A 17,246-nucleotide genomic window follows, 5' to 3' on the forward strand; every position below is an offset into this window, starting at 1 on the left:
TTTACATCCCAGCATCTTAAACTGTGGGTCACAATCCCATAGCAGGGTTTCATAAATGAATGTGGGGGCCATGAAATGTATTATTAGTAAATGTTTGATGTGTATACCTACTTTATCTATATACCTGGGGTCACACAAAAATGCAAGTGGGAAAAGTTTAAGAAACCTTGGTCTACATTACATGAATTCTATCAAATGAAGTCAGTCTTTTCCTAAAAATCCTTCTGCAGTGATACTACTTGCTCCTGTCTACAAGATCCCTTTCCGGCAGCTGTCTAGCCCCTGCTTGAACACTTCTCTCCTAAGGAAGTCACTTCCTCAAAAGGCAACTTATTTTTTAAGTCTGATCTATGTATTAGAAAAGTTCTCTCTAGAGGGTCCAAAATTCACTCCACACATTGGTAAAACAAGCGTTCAGTATTATCCTTTCCAGGAGAAATTTCCCTGGGACAGGTGTTTGAGTGACATGGGGACTCCTTCTATCTAAGCAGATCAGAGCTCTTCCATACCTTGTCTTCTAATGGGATGCCTTCCCATAATGGAAGCCCTCCGTCCAGTAGAGCTTTGCCCAAAATGACATATCCCCATCTTCTTTACATCTTTTAAACATTTTGAGCCTAACAACACACTATGAGGGGCAGGGCGTTTATTTCTTAACACTTGCTTTTGAAATATGATTTGTCCACCTCCTTTCCCATCTCCTTAAATCTGCAATAATATCTTTAAGCCACTTCTGATGCAAAAGTTACCACTGGTAGTGAATGTGGTATGTGGACATCTCTTTATTGTGCTTTGAGCCACTCATAATTTTGATTTTTCAAAGACTTGTGTTCAGTGAACCAGAGCCACATGAAATCACTAGAAGAAAATCAATGTTGAAAGCATAGGATTTCGAGACATGGAGCTTGTCAAATGCAATTCAGCCTGCTCTTTCCCTTCTATTTCACTGTGGACATAGATTATTGTCCATTTGTGGTGTCTGTCTATTATATATGTACTGATGAACTAACTCAATGAGCTATCCATCAAACTTCATGTCAAAATCTGGATACTCTCCTCTTCCTTTTGCTCTTTCTAAACTGATATTAGACTTTATCACTCAAACTGCTCTTTCCAAAGATCCCAATGATGTCTTATTAAATCTGATGGGTTTTTTTTTTTTTTTTTTTTTTAAGCCTCATTCTTTTCAACCTATCTGCTCTCCTACTCAATGTTTTCCCTGATTCTCTTTCTTATCTGCCCTTCCTAAGTCTTGTTTTGCTGGTTTATCATCCTGACTAAGTACCACTTAACAATGAGTGAATTTCCCAAGACTCTTATCTAGGTCCCTACTCTTTTCTCTGAGTGACCTCACCGGCTCCCCAGAGTTAATTATCATCTTTTACAGCTGGTTCACATATTTACCTATCCAGCTTTAGTTCTTTCCCTGAGCTTCAGTCTTGCACCACCATTGGCTGTTGGATGACATTTCAACAACTCAAACTCAATGTTCTGAAACAGAACTTACTTTTCCTCCCCAAATCTAGCCCTCTCCCAAACGTCTATTGGTGCCTGAAAAGGCACCAAAGTTCTTTTAGTCTCCCAGATTTGTAACCCTGACTTCTCTCTCCCTACATATCCAATCAATTGCTAAATCTTCCCATTTCAACCTTTACAACATCTTGTGCATCCAACCCCTTCTATCTATTCACACAACTACCCCCTTAGTCCTTGTTACCTGTTACCAAGGTTATTGCAAAGGCCTCCTAACTGTTCTACCTGACTCTAGCCTCTTCCCAATTCAAGAAAAGTGAATTTCCTTAAGTACAAATCTGACCATGTCACTCTCCTAACTCAGTAAGTTCCAGTGATTTCCTGCTAGCCTCCTTTGTTTAGGGATATAGTTCTTCACAACCTTGTCCCCATTTATCTTCACAGCCTTATGTTACTTCCCCTTGCTAGATGTGCAAGGCAGCTAAACTGACCTCTAAGTTTCTCTTCCTCCATCTTCTGTCCCCATGCCTTTGCCCTGGCTGATTCTGAGATCTGGGATGCACCCTCCACCATGTAGAAAACCTTTCTACCTTCATGATAAAGCTCAAACACCACCTATATATAGGAAGTACAAAGCCTTTCCAGATTCTTTCAGCTATTAATGCTGTCCCTCTCAGGCTACCCAGTATTTATGTATTCTGTATTGTATTTTATAGTTGTGATTGATAAATTATATACATATTGTCTCCCTGTGAAAATGTGAGCTCTTTGAAAGAAGGGATTGTTTCATTTATTATAATTATATCCCTCTCACCCATGGCAGTATCTGGCACATAGTAGGTGCTCAATAACTGGCTCCTGATAGAGTGGATTGTCGGGCAGATATTTCCAATGGCCGGGGGTTCAGGGTTTGATAAAAATCCACACAAAGGAGCATTCAGTAAACATTACTATCTTTAGGAAATCCTTTTTTCAAGTCAACTCTGTACAAGACAATTTTAGTGAGAGTATGTCTCCCCATGTTTCTGCCTGGCTTGAGAGTGATAAACAAAGGCTTATTAAAGGAAGCTATTTCTGTAGTAGATGAGGGAATATTGTATGATTTAGATCCATTTTCTGCCTATGTGCACTTAGTAGGAGGACCTGTCCTCAAGGAATTCACATTCTGCTGACATGGGAGAAGAGACACACCATGTAGATAGACAATAAGTGAAAGTAATTTAAAAAATGAAAATAATGCTAACTGGTAGAACCAGAAAAGGCCTTGTGTGGGAGAGGATACCTGAGCTGTGCTTTGAAGGAATGCAGGGATTCTAAAAGAGAGAGGAGGGAGTACCTCACAAATACTGGGATCCCACACAGAAGATAGACTATTACATACAGGCAATAGCCAAGAAGCTAATTTGACAGAGACATTATGTGTGAAGAGGAATAATTCCTATGATTAAGACTGGATTGCAGAGACCAGATTGTGAAGGGCTTTAAATGCCAGGCTGAGGATGTTGCATATTATCTTAGAAGCAATAGGAAGTTTTAGGAGTAGGGGGGGGACAGGGTCAGATCTGTATTTTAAGAATATCAGTGGACCATGGTTTGGAGGGTAGATTTGAGAAGAGAGAAACTGAAAGCAGGGAACCTGAAAGCAGGGGCTGTTGCAATATTCTAGGTATGAGCAGATAAGGGTTTGAACTGGGGCAGAGTCCCTGTGTGACTGGAAAGACAGATGTGAGATGAGGAAGAATAGATATGACTTGATAACTCATTCTATAGAGAGGAGTGAGAGGGGGGGGAAGTGTCAAGGATGATTCTTGAAGTTGCAGAGACTGGAAGGACAGCAGTGCCCCCTGAACAGATAGTGGAAAATAAAAGTAAAAACTTGGTTGTAAAAAAAAAAAAATTAAAAAAACAAACCAAAAAACTTGGTTGTAAGGGGGAAATGTTGAGTTTGAGATGCCTATGGCTCAGCCAGGTGGAGGTGCAATGGGGACGGGAGGTAGGGCAAAAATTAATGTGAAGTATACAGATTTGGGAGTTATCTGCATACTAACAATTGATCTCTCAAGGGAGACGGTGAGATCATAGACTGGGGAGAAAGCTGGAATCTTAGGGCCAGTCTCCACTGAGTGGGCAAGTACAGGATGATGACAACAAAGGAGACTGAGAAAAGAAGAGGAAGGCCCAGAGGGCAAGGAAGAGAGTGTTCTCTGAAGGGATTTCTGGCATCATCTGACAATCTTGTATTAAATACCTACTATGTGCTGGGTTACTATGTAAGCGGCAGGAGTCTAAAGGCAAAAAAGGAAAAGACTTGGAGCCCTCTAGTTTATATTCTCAATATGTGTGGGATTCAATATTCAAACAATTAAATGAATACAAAATATGATAGGGGAGGAGAGAAGCAAAGCCCTAATTCCCTCGTTTGGGAGGGAGGGAAGTCATTTTAGGAGGCACCTAAAACACCTCCAGAGAAGTAGCCAACAACTCCAGTTATTTCAAAGGTATCTAATGAAGGTAAAAATTAAAACCTATCCAGTTCTCCGACCTATAGGAACATTTTCCCCCTGATTTACTTGTTTATCCTTAGAAGATAAGGAAATGAAGGGCAGAAAGTAATGAGAGTAGCTAAATTTTTTGTTCAATTGTCTCCAACTCTTGTGACCATATTTGGAATTTCCCTGACAGATACTGCAGTGCTTTCCCATTCCTTTTTCCAACTCATTTGATAGATGAGAAAACTGAGGCAAATAGTTAAGTGATTTGTCCAAGGGTCACACAGCTAGTAAATATCTGAGGTTCAATTTAAACTCTGGTCTTCCAGTGCCCTACCCTTTGTACCACCTAGCTGCCCAGTTCTGAGGGCACAAAGACAAAAATTAGTTCTTGCTTTTCCATAACTAACTTTGTATCTAGGAAATGCTATGTATACACCCCACCTTCACCCCACCCTCACCAACCAATGAAGTACCTACTGTTCTAGGCACTGTGTCACCTATGACATTGACATATTTAAATTTTATAAAATCCTCTAAAGATGATCCCATTTTTCCCTCACAACTACCCTAGGAGGTAGATACCACTGCTATTGTTTATCCTTTATTGTACCTGTGATCTCGATGGTAATCCTTCAAGGTGTAGCTCTCAAGGTTACTGGCACTTTCTCATTCCCTGCTGTTTTGTCCAAGTCCTGCCATAAATCGATCATCGAAGATCCACCCAGTGGGCTAGGGTCCCTTTAATATTCAGTGGCTAAGCAGTGCCATACTTCAGCATTATTTTCATTTTCCAGATGAGGCACTGGGAGCCCAGATTATTGTTTCAATCGAAAATCTGTCGCGCCTGTGGCACATAGTAGGTTCTGTGTAAATTATTCCCTCCCATCCTTCCCTTCGGAGATTTAGTGACTTGCTCATACTTGTAAATACTTAGTGATGAAATATTTGAATCTAGGTCTCTGCTGACATCTGACATTGTTCTACTATATCATGCTACCTCTAAATACAAAGTTCTTTTTCCCCTACTCCCTAGGTTCCTACCTATTGTTCCCAGATGTCTCTAGGTAACTTAAAAAAGCTAATTCCCCCCTCCCCAAAGAATGCAATCTCCACCTACCCTCACCCTGCCACACCCCTAGAATACAGACAAGAGAGAATCCACACACACACAAAAAAAATTCCTTTAGGCTGTAGGTTTGCCAATTTAGTCAGAAATCTACTTCTCCCCTCCCCCAATATGCTCAATAATTATCTGTGGAATTGAAAGCCATCCCTAAACAGGAGGTTCTGACTCAGAACGGTTTGGGGGGAAAAGGGGTAAAAGACCAAGAGCTGTTGTGTCGATGCTTGACAAGAGAAAAACTAAAGTTATGGGTAAAGTACAAAGTGCTGGGAAACACCAGGCAGGCCTTAGCATTTCAGGATCCAGCACACATGCAAGTGAGGTGCTTCTGTTCTACCTGCCCACTGAGGAGCGGGAGAGAGCCCTGACATTTGCTCGCTGGAGTTTCAGTGAAGTCTTCTTAACCACACCCACCGAGGAAGGGTTAGCCACCATGAAAGCCGGAAGAAGCTTCATGCTTACTGGGGCTTGTGGCCATGGGACTTCGTATGTATACAGAAACTAGTTTTTGAAAACTGGACTGCTCTTCAGGCAGCTCCCTTTAAGTGTGACTTTTTCACCCTCCTTTTCTTCATTTGGGGCATTTGCAGGCAGCCATTTCTAACTTGTTTCAGGATCCTGAAATCCAAAAGAACTTGACTCTCTGGACTGATTTCTGGGCCAAACACACCCACTCAGCCTGCTACTTTCAGTTTTGCTGCTTCTCTTAACTTGGACTTTCCCAACTTGACTTAGGAGGAAGAGGTGGGACCTCTCCTGTTCTTTTGGACCTAAACTCTCACAAGCCTTGGCGACTGTTGTTTTGTTGCTAGGCTGAAATGAAGAGTTCAAACACTAAAAACTTCTGCCTGGAGACGCCGACTCAGCAGTTCAGCCCACTCATTGGTGATCACAAGTACGTCAATACTTTTTCTAGGGCAGTAGCTAGAGGCACCTCAATGTACCCTGGCTGCCTTAGTTAACCTTCGACTCCCAACCTCCACCCTCCATCCTGACCCTCACAAATAATACTGTAACAACACTGAGTTGCTAAGGAAAGCTGAAGCTGGAGGTTTTTCAAAGAAACCGAGACTTTTGTAGAGTGGGGGTTTTGAGGTGGAAGTCCTGAGTTGTTATAGCATGCTAGAATCACTGAGCAATACAGAAAACAAAGCACCCAGACTCAGTTGATAATGTTGGGCTCCAAGAAGGGAGTGATTCAAGTCAACCAACTGTCTAATGTTTCTTATGTGTGGAGCTGTTAAAAAGACAGATTCACTTCTCAGATGGGCCAGGAAGATGGTAAGGAAGGAGAAATAGACATTTCCATGGAGAGGTTGGCTGCCAACTGCATTTTAAAGGATGAAAATACCAGGATCTTAGATGGAGCAGGTTGTGGGGAAAAGAATTATTTTAGGACACATTTAATTAAAAATGTCTAAGGGATGTCCAGAAGACAAATAAAAATACCAGTCTGAAGCTCAGGAGATGGCAGGGCTGGAGATAATGACTTCAGATGCTTTAGGTTGAATTTCTGTGTGTGTGTAATATGGAAATACAATAATAAAAGATTTTCTTAAAAATCCAATTTTGTAATTAAGTAATGGCTCTCTGGGAGGAAAAAGAGGGATTCAGGGGGAATTTATGTATACACACACACATCCATATGGCTCTTGGCAAAGTATTTTTAAATTTTTTTTATATTGCCTAAATACCCCCCCCCCCAACACCAGCCTCTCCTCTCAGAGCCATTGCTTGTAACAAGTTTTTTAAATTCTTATAATCCTCACATATCCTTCTCCAAAGAAAGAGGATGAGGCTTTATCTCATGATTAAATTTTTGAAAGGGGAAATGCTATAAGGAACCAAAAGGAGATATGGGGAGAGGGAAGCCAGGTTATGGCTGATGGAAGACAAGCTTTCTGAGTAGTGGTAACTGGTATGTCTCCATAAAGGCTCCTAGGATGTGGGTAACTGGGTTTATATGGGGTCTTTGCTCAATTCTGTGAATTTGTTAGGTGTTGACTGTTAAGACCTATAGTCAAAGTAACAGCTCCAGCATCAGATTGCATAGTTCAGGTCTCAAATTAGACTGAAGCATAGGTGTTGTCCTCCCCACCTCCACCCCTTCCTTCCTCTGGAGTTAACAAAAACAGCTCTTTGCAAGGAGATAACAGTAAAAATTCAATTTTGTGATTGTCTGCCAGGGTTCTGAGAAATGAAGGGGTTTCAGAGGGGAAAAAAATTCATCTGATTTTTCTTTAGACAAAAAATAGCCTGGGCGGGGAAGTTCGATCAAACTTTTTTTTTTTTTTTTTTTTTGCATCATTACTTTTTGATGCCCCAGGCTTAAAACCAATATGCAAAACACACATTTGCACATTTCCATAGTGATTCAGCCATTGCACCAAGGTAGCAGAAAATTAAAAGCAAGAGGAAGGAACATCAAATAGGTTCGAGCTCCATTTCAGAGTGGAGGGGAAATAAGACAATCTTACCACAAATTAGCTACTGGTTAGAACTTCAAGTCATTCCTTCCCCTTGAGTTCAAATGATACATACAACATACAATTGGAAAAAGGGAGAAACATTACTCTTTCCAGGGCAGCTAGGTACTGGGATAAGAGTCAAAAGGATCTAAATGAAAATCCCTGCCTCAAACATTGGGCAAGTCAATTCTCCTCAAATCATAATGTTTAAGGGTTGCAAATCCTACATTATATTACTACCAGAGGATTGTAGACCTTAAGGAAAGAACCAGAGGTCTCATTTTACAGATGATAAAAACTGAGGCCCAATGACTTTGCTCAAGGTCACACAGGATAAAACATAGCTCTAAGTCAAGGCCTGAGTCCAAATGCAGCATGCTGAAACAAATAGTATTTTTTTCCAATAGGGTAAAGGATTGGGTTAACAATGTAGAAATACCTTAAGAACTAAAGTTATGAGCAGGTAGGTGTACATGAGGGAAACAAGGCAAGATTCATGGGATCTTTTCAGTTGCTCAGCTACTTATGAGGAAGGGGAAGGAAGACAATGCGAGCAGGGTACAAAGTCGAACCTTAGAGATGACCCACACACCTTGAATTTAAATAAAAGATTTATTATTCTCTTTTCAGAAAAAAAACAGGAAGTTAAGACGACAAACTAGATTTTACAACCATATATTTTGCAGTTGGTCCTAATCCTCCCTGGCTCACCTCTTCAAGAGGAACATTATACCTAACCTAAGGCAGGGCATACACTCCCCAGATAACAGGATTTATAGGGAATCCTAGACCAGGGATTTCAATAGTTTTCCCTGAGTGAAGCAGAAGATTCCTCTGAGCATCCTTTCAACAGCCCTTTCCCTTTTCATTCCAGAACTGGCCTCAACTATGTAATAGCAGCCACCCCTTTAATGCATTGAGGTTCTTTTCTTCTCCCTACACTTCCTCAGGAGTATTTATCTCCCTTTCCCTCCCCAAAGCCTAACACTTCCCCCATCCCACACGACACCACACAATTTTATGATCTGAGGTCTTACTCCATCAATAGAATCTCTTTATGATGATGCAGGAGCCAAGATCTTTCTGATGCACTCCACCTGCCCCTTTTATATGGATTTTGAAGCTATAAAAACTATATAAAGTGCTTTTAGTTCCTCCAATAAGCATGATATAAATAACTGGGATTATGATTAAGAATGAGAAACACAACTAGGTGAAAAACAGCTCCAGCATTAGACCTTATGGCTTAAGAGATGAGCAGGCAAGGCCATTCTTCCCTATTACATTCTTAGTCAAACTTGATTTATGTTTATTTTATCTATAACGAAGTCCACAGACTAAAGGTCTAGGTTAAATTCAAACAACACAGCAGTTTTCAGATTAAGCCAGCTCCTACCACAAAGAGTTATTTTCAACTGTTAAGTAGCTCTTTGAGGTGAAACACTTCTACGTGACACCACATTTAAAGGTTTAGGTCCTCCAGTGGAAAACAATACAGAAAGGTGATAAAATGATTTAGTCATTCTCCTAAATTATTTCAGAGACACCCTCCTTCCCTCCACCCAAAAGGTCATTTGTAGAAGAAACCACAGCAAAAGCCTATTTTCCTTCTATGAAAAGCCCCAACAGCAAGGAGACTTTGAGAGGGAAAAAAATATTTCAATCAAAACACGTTTAGCAAAGCTAATCAAAAAGGGCACCAGCCCCAGACAATGCCATCCCTGCTCAAATAAGACACCAAGTCCACACCTTTTGAATACTGGGAGACAAGAAGGTTCATTACTGGAGAAGGGGCTGCATTGCAGGGACCATCTGAGGTCATACAGGGGCATCTCTTGAAAGGAGCAGAAAGAATAATAGGGATTGGTCCCATAGTTATTTATAGAAGGAATGAAGCAAAAAGAAGCAAATGTCTGAAAACAGTAATTTGATAGAAAAATGGAAAGCAAATCTATTATTCCGACAGAGGCCAAAGTTGAGTGCCTTTGGCAGTTTGGGAATCATTGCAATACTAAAGTTTGAACAATATATAAACGTTTCTTTTTTTGACCCACTAGGCCTCAGCCTGCATTTGACAAGCAAGCCTAATAATAGCACCATGGTTAGATTAATTTTTCTATATTTACTTGCAGTTTATTTAAGCAAATAAAGGTCAGGTTTGCCTCAGGTGAATTAAATCCTATACAATTTCTGCTATAAAAATTTAGAAAAGATGAAAAACGTGGAAAAAGTTCTGGAAAATAAAAACCATGCCCATAAACTAAGTATTAGTAACATGAAGAGTCAGATGGAAGTGACTCAAAAAACCGAAGAATTCAAAACTGAATGGACATGCATGATGGCATGATCACAAAAGCCATTATTTGTTTAAAAAAAAAAAAAAAAAAAAAAAAAAAAAACAATGAAAAGTTCTAAAATATACTTTGGCTCAATTGTTCAAGAAGCTGCATGAATCAATCTTTTTGTGTACTGTACTTTAACTCCTCCATTCCAGGTTCCTTTAAATAATAAGCCCTATCCCACAAGGAAAGTAACACAAAGGTAGTTTTTAAAATTGATTCATAACTGTGTGGTCTTTAAATACATCACAAGTTGGTTTTGAATTCCAAAAATATTTGACAGAAAGTTATAAGATCAGAAATGTTACATAGAGAAAACAAGGGTTCCAATTATTTGCCCAAATTACAAATTTCAGAAGGTATGGGAAAAAACCCTAAATACAGAATCTCTCATAACATTTCAAAGAAATAAATTTCTGTAAAAATATATACAATTTTTACAGATATAAACACATTTACAAGGTTTTTTTTTTTTTTTGAGAGGAAGGCTTTTAAAAAGTTTTTGTTGCTACAACAGCTGATTACTGTAACTCAAACATTCTTAAGTATTACCAAGAGTAATAAACTTGAAATCACTCAAACCATACCCTCCCCCTCCCCCAAAAAGATGGACACATCTGGAATTTGTCACACCTTGAGCTACACCACTTTCACTGTGATACTTTATAAAGAATATCCCAGTCATAGTTAAAGGAGACAGAACTTGAGCCCAGGGCATAATTAGTGCTTTTTAAAAATCCTGTAAAACTAATGAAAAGAGATTTCTAATACAGTTCTTTGACAAGGAAGTCTACTAACCAGTTATTCGTTTCAAAAGAAAGTTCTCTCAACTCTGCCACTAAATCTCTTCCTGGTCTTTCCAAAATCTGCCTACTGCTGAGACAGACAATTTTTGCTTCTTTCAGTCGGCTGTTCTTCTCGGAAGCAGAGCACATTTTCCACTAGTATTTATTCTTATCCAAGTCCCCTTTTGCCTCTACCCAACAAAGTGGTAGGATATCACTTCCTTTTCCTGCTAGTACTCAGGGCTCTAGAAGGATTCTTGGATGTTCTAGCCTGGGTAGCTTGATGTCCAGCTTCATAAATACTTTACATTTCACAGCAGAAGTGTGCAGTTTTGGTGCCTGGAGTTGGTTAAAAGTCATTTATTGCACTTACAAGGCTATCTTATTAGATATGCCAAACCAGCTCCTACTCCAGCAACACCGGCAAAGGCGAGCAGCACATTTCTGATGCCACCTTCTAGGTCCTCTACATGAAAGAATTCCACAAACCCCTCCTAGAAAAGAAAAAGGGAAAATCAAAGCAACTTTTGAAATGGACTCCCACTGGCTGGGAACAGGATTCTCCTAGAGGATGACGGTGACAGTGAAAGAGCCTCATCAATTAGACTCCTATCAAAGAAATCGACATTCTACACAAATTGGGAGAGTGCCCCAGACTGCCAGGGGCTGTTACCTTCCCGGCCCTCCCCTCTAATTCTCCAATTGCCCCATGGCTTCCGACTTACCCAGCCCTTCTGCTTAATCAGCCAGTCCCTTTTGGATTTGACCAGGACATCTGTAATGCTTTCTGCTAGCGGGTCTATGCAACTTTCCTGGTTTATGCTCTTTAAGTGCTTTGCCACAAAGGCACCGAAAGAAATGAGAGTCACAATCCTGCCCCAATTCGTCACTCCGTCACTGAATACGTGAGTCACCACTCGAGACACGGCCTTAATATCCTCTTCGTTCTTGATGTCCAGTTTGCGAAGCATACCTGAAAGAAAAGCAGGAGGTCACCGACTGGAGTCAGGTCCTTTTGCCCAGCGCCTGGCACATAGTAGGCACTTCTGAAACACCCACTAATTGATGAGATTCTGTCTTTAAGCTGGAGCTGGCTTTGGCCTCCTTTTGTCTCCACGGGGCTGGGCACAGTGCCCGACACATAATAGGCGCTTAATAAAGCTCTTCTGATTGACAGCCCCCCTTCCACTTCCAAGAACCTTCCTCGGCTGCGATAAGTCCTCCCCCCCACTCCCGGGCACTAGCTAGCAGCGTCGCCATGTCTGCGAGCACAAAGTGGCTGCGCATGCCCAGAACGGGGCCCCGGCGGGGAACACAAGACCACCAAGCGAGACCACCCACCTTGGAAAGCCGTCTCGTGGTTCCTCTGGACGCCGTCTCCCACGCGCCGCAGGGTCTCCAGGGCCTTCCCACTGCGCAGGGGCTTGGCGTCCTTGGTGCCGACCGCCTGTTCGCGGAGGTATCGGGTGATCAACTCCAAGGACTGCGCGTACAATTCATCCTCCTCCTCCTCCTCGGCCGGGGGCGGCGTCGAGGGCAGAGAGCCGTTGGCGCTGCTCGACGGGTCTCCACCCTCTCTGGCCACGGCCAGCACCGACAGGCGAGCGGGCCGCTTTCCGGGGGGCTCGGGCTCGTAACCGTCCAGCTCGTCCTCGGGGGATAGGATGGGGTCTGCGGCCCCATCGGCCACCTCCGCGGGGGGCGAGCAGCGGCGGCCCGGCGCGAAAAAGACCGGTCTCGGCGGGGCGGTGACGTCGGGAGCCTCCGCGCCAATGGGCGCAGGCCGCGCGACCCCCAGGACGCCCGGCACCACGGGGGCGGGGGGATTCGCGCCACCGCTTCCGCCAATTAACCCTACCGCCGCCGCGGCCGTCGTCGTGGTGCCCGCTTCCACTTCCCCTCCGTCCCGCCGCCGCTGCGAGCTCTCCACCGTCGTTCCTTTGCTAGGAGCCAGCAGGCGCCCGCCGGACGGGGAAGCGCCGGCGCCGCCGCCCGCTCCCAAGCCGGCCCCCCCGCAGTACAGGTTGAGGCCGATAACGGCGTTTTTCTTAAAAGGGCCTAACATTTTCACCAACTGCCGCCGCGGTAAAGAAGCCGGGAGGCACGAAGCTCCGCGCTCGAAGGAAGCGGAAGTGAGGAGTGGGAGCGGCGTCTGCTGATCACAATTATATCCCAGGCGTCACAAGTGCGTCAGCGTGTGGCGGGAGGGAACAGAAGGAAGGGGAGGGGCGCCGGAAGGAGGCGGAGCCCCGGCAGCCCCAGTGCATAGCCGGCGGTTTTGGGGGCGAGGCCAGACTTGAAATGCACAGCCCGGGGCTGAGGGCTGGGCGCTGAGGGCTGGGGGCTGAGGGCCGGTTCCTCTGGATCACCCCCGAGAGTCGTCTCCAGCCTCTCAGCCCCACCTTGGCCCCTGGGGAATTCATTAATGGGACACACGCGGACATGGCTGTCCGCACGTCGCCCCGGTTATGTAATCGATTGTCCCCTAAGTTCCGACTGTCTTTTGTTTTCGGGCACATTTGAGGGGGGTTTTCCGACCGCAAACGGGTCTGGCCCAGGCTACCCGCCCGGCACGTGATCCCGCTTTCCCCTCTGGGGCCTCTGCTCTTTCCACGGCCAAGGCAGCTTTGAAAGCCCGGGGCTTGGATTTATCGTGGGTTGGGATTGGGATCCTGAGCCTGAAGACGGGCTAGGACTCCCTGGATACCAACTAGAGAAATACTTCACAGAAATTAACACTTAGTAGCCAGATGGCTTCGACCGAGGCTTTCTGGCTGCTTCTGGGCTGGGAGAGCTTTCCACGATCCAGACCTTTGCCTCCATGCAACGATCAAATAGTTGAGTAGACACCTAATTTATTTCATGAGCCCCGGGATCTGGGTTCAGATGCTGCCTCTGCTGCTCCTTAGTGATCTTAATCAAGGCGCGTAACCTTCGTTTTTACCCAGATAATGAAGTTAAGACTGGATGACCTCTAATGTCCCTTCTAACTCTATGCCCCCATGATCGATTTTTTAAAATATAAGACCAAATTATTTTGATCTGGTAATGCTCCCTTCGTTCCTATTTTCCCTTATTCCTTTGAAATTCTTGACCTTTTTATTCTTCTAAATGAAATTCTGCCTAGTTCTTTAGAGCAATTTCTGAGTAGTTTAGTATAATAACAAATTTACGAATTAATGTGGGCATTATCATTATTATATTGGCATGGATTAAGATCGAACCTTTCCACTTAAGTCCTTTAGATGAAAACTGTTTTGTAGTTGCATTTATATAAACCATGAGTGTGTCCGTTTAAATTTATAAGTTAATTCTCAGTTATTTTGTGTATTTTATTGTGTTAAATGGAATTTCTTTTTCTATTTTTTTGCCATATAGAAAAGATAATTATTTTGTCTTTTGCTGTTTTATGGCAATTATTAATCAACTAATTGTTTTTTTTTTCCTGATTATCTGGTGTTTTATTTTCCCTAAGATATATTTTATTGATGTTTTCTAGCTCACATTTCTCCCTATATCTCCTCCTCTCCTCTCTCCATTCTATTAAGTATAAAAAAAGTTGGTCTAAATTTTTAAAAGGCCAGCAAAATCAATTAACACAAATCAGAGAATTCCATATAGGATAGTACATCCACAGACTCTCATGTATTTTCTGGAGGTGAGGTTAGTCAGTCCATAAAGGCTTATTAAGGACCTACTGTATTCTGGACACTGGAAATACCAAAAAAAAAAAAAGGCAAAAGATACTTCCTGCTTTTAAGGGGTTTACAGACTAGTGGGAGATGATAACATGAAAAAAACTACCTTGTGGTGTTCAGTCCCATGCAACTCTTCATGACCCTATGTTGCACAGCACTACAGGCCTTTCTGTCCTCCATTATCTCTTGAAGTTTGTCCAAGTTCATGTTTGTTGTTTTTATGACACTCACTCTCCATCTCATCCTCTTGCCTTCAATCTTTATTAATATCAAGGGTTTTTCCAGTGAATCCCAACTTCTCATTATCTGGCATAAATACCCCATTTTCTTCTTTCCTTTCTTATCTCTTCCCATAAATTCTGTACCTATTTGTTTATAGTCAGATAATATTATGTGGATAGAAGCTGCTAAGTGGTTCAGCAGATAGAGGGTTGGACCTGGAACCCGTAAGTTCAATACAGCTTCTGCTTACTAGTTATGTGACCCAGGGCAAGTTAACCATGTTTGTAAACCCCAAATATATTCAATATTTGTAGCAAAGGTATTAATTACTCTCTATTTGATGGAATTCATTTGTAAATCCATATGGACCAGAATTTTTTTTTCTTTGACTTAGTTTATAGCTTATTTAATTTTTTTAAAAAATAAAATGAGTTGATTTATTGTTTTTGTCAAATTGTGTTAATCAATTTCCCCTAAGTATTTATTTTTGAAAACATATAGCAATATTGATAACTCTCATGACTTCCTCTTCATTGTGACTTTCTTTTTGATCTTTCCTTTCTCCTTAAAAAAACCAAATTAGTGGCTGGTTGATTTTATATTCTAAAAATCCCCACATTTGTTTTGTCCTTAATTAATTGGTCTATATATTCTATAATTTAAATGCTTGTTCTTTTGGATTTGTTTTGGGATTGTGGGATTTTATGTTATTAAAAAATTACTAAATTCATGATCTGCTTTTTCAAATTTGTTTTCAAAGATATCCTATCAGTTCTGATATGTTGACTCATTTTCTTTAATATAGTTATCTATTATTTCTATGATTTGTCCTCTGACATTTATTATTCTGGCTATCAGTACTTAATTTCCTTATATCTTTATTTCAATTATCGGGTTTATTTGTTTGTTTTTAATTGCTTTGTGATTTGTAAAGGGCATTTGCTTCTTAAAATTTATTTCTTTGTGCCCTGGAACATAATTCTTAAAGGTACCATATGATGTTGATTCTATGCTTATAATATATTCCCAGTCAGAATTTTCTAATATTCTCAATCAGAAGTTGCCATAGAAATATAATTTCAAATAGGCAGTTTTTCCAAATTCTATTTATGTTTTCCTTTTAAATCTTTCAGTTAAATGTATTTGGCTATCGAAGACTATTAAAGCATCCTATAAATATCATGTTACTATCAATGTTGTACTTTCATTAAGTTTTTCTTTATTAACTTGAGTCATATAATTTGATGCATATTTAAGAATGATATTGTTTCAACGACTATGATGCCTTTAAGCTAATGAAGTTTCCTAGTTTGGCTCTCTTGACTTTGTCAATTTTTATTGTTTCCTTTTTCTAAAATCTTGATTGCAACTAATGCTTTTGGGAATTGCCTGAATAATAATAACTTTTATTCTGACCTTTCATTGTTAATGTCTTTGTATCATTTGCTTTAAATGTTTTTGATACAGTAAATTGTTAGAGTTTATTTTCTGATTCATCCTGCAATTCCTTTTCATCTTATTGGGGAATTTAATACATTCACATATGAAGTGGTAATAGCTGTTAAATTTGTGTTTTTAATCCTTATTTTTTTATATTGAACCCTCCCCTTGCTCCTCCCCTTAAGTCAGGTAAAGTTGCTCAGACTGCTTTTAGTGCTTTGTTGCAGAGTTTCTCTGCCCATTCTCTTTCCTTCCATTCCCAACAATCATATTAACCTGTGTGGTCTAAAGTTCTTGAGTTAATTTCACTTATCGTCCCCCTCTTCAGTCTTTTAATAAGATTAAAAACAAAACAAAGCCATCTTCCCTACTCCAAGCATTCCCACTCTCTTAGTTTTAGTAATATTCAATTATGGCTTCCTTTTCTCAGAAGTGTTAATTCATTCCCTTTATTTCTTTTCCCTTCTAGACCAGTTAGGCATATAATTTCTCATTCAGGTGCTTTGTCTTTATACCACATAGGGTTTCTGCAAGATAAAAGCTTTGAGCTGTTTTCTCTAACCTCCAAAATTAAGAGTACAGTTTTGGGTACCATCCACACCTTTCCTCATTTCTCTGTTTTTAAGGGTCTTTTTCTGATATTCTTTAACACTAGACATAATCATTCACAGGGAAGGCACACTGCAGTGTGCCCTGGTGGAAGATGCTATATTTTGTATAGTTGAGCATCTTTTCCTACCTAATCCATGCCCTTTTGCTCACTGTCCCCCATACATTTGACTACCTCTGAATCATTGTTTCCCAATGAAACTAGATGAAACAAACACACACACACACACACACACACATCCCCTTTGTAAAACCTGCAGGGATGTCCCTAGAGCATTGTCTATGGATATGATCAAATATCCTCTCAATTCCTCTAGTTCCTACCCTCAATCCCTTACTCTTTCCCTGTTCTACCAAATCTCACCCCCATCTTATTCAGGAGAGATAAAAAAAAATGCTTATTCTCCTTTTCAAGCCAATTCTAGGCAAGAAAGTGCTTCCCTAATATCTCTCACCTCCATCCCACCACAGAGATTAAGGAGGGAATATATTTTTCCTCCTCTGGACTTAAACTCTTCACCTCTTTTGCTCTTTCTCTCCTACCATCCTTTTGCTCATTAGTGCTCTCTTGTCTTGCTCAGACAGTGGGAGTTTTAA

At 41.3% G+C, this 17,246-nt stretch overlaps 1 protein-coding gene across 2 annotated transcripts; it reads right to left on the reverse strand.

Annotated features, from left to right (window-relative positions):
* Window positions 1–8,149: 8,149 nt before the first annotated feature.
* Window positions 8,150–14,354, reverse strand: MCL1 (MCL1 apoptosis regulator, BCL2 family member). Of its 2 annotated transcripts, XM_074263414.1 has the most exons (3): window positions 12,022–13,087; window positions 11,406–11,653; window positions 8,150–11,174 (listed from the first exon to the last, which is right to left on the reverse strand). In XM_074263414.1, exons 1-3 carry the CDS (start codon window positions 12,743–12,745, stop codon window positions 11,058–11,060), a joined length of 1,089 nt encoding a protein of 362 aa, XP_074119515.1. In that variant the 5' UTR covers window positions 12,746–13,087; the 3' UTR covers window positions 8,150–11,057. The 2 variants fall into 2 exon arrangements, with proteins under 2 accessions (XP_074119515.1, XP_074119516.1); XM_074263415.1 differs by lacking the exon at window positions 11,406–11,653 and having other exon boundaries at window positions 12,022–14,354.
* Between the last annotated feature and the right edge of the window lie 2,892 nt (window positions 14,355–17,246).

The sequence above is a fragment of the Sminthopsis crassicaudata genome, chromosome 4, assembly GCF_048593235.1.
Source record: "Sminthopsis crassicaudata isolate SCR6 chromosome 4, ASM4859323v1, whole genome shotgun sequence".
NCBI classification, from domain to species: domain Eukaryota; kingdom Metazoa; phylum Chordata; class Mammalia; order Dasyuromorphia; family Dasyuridae; genus Sminthopsis; species Sminthopsis crassicaudata.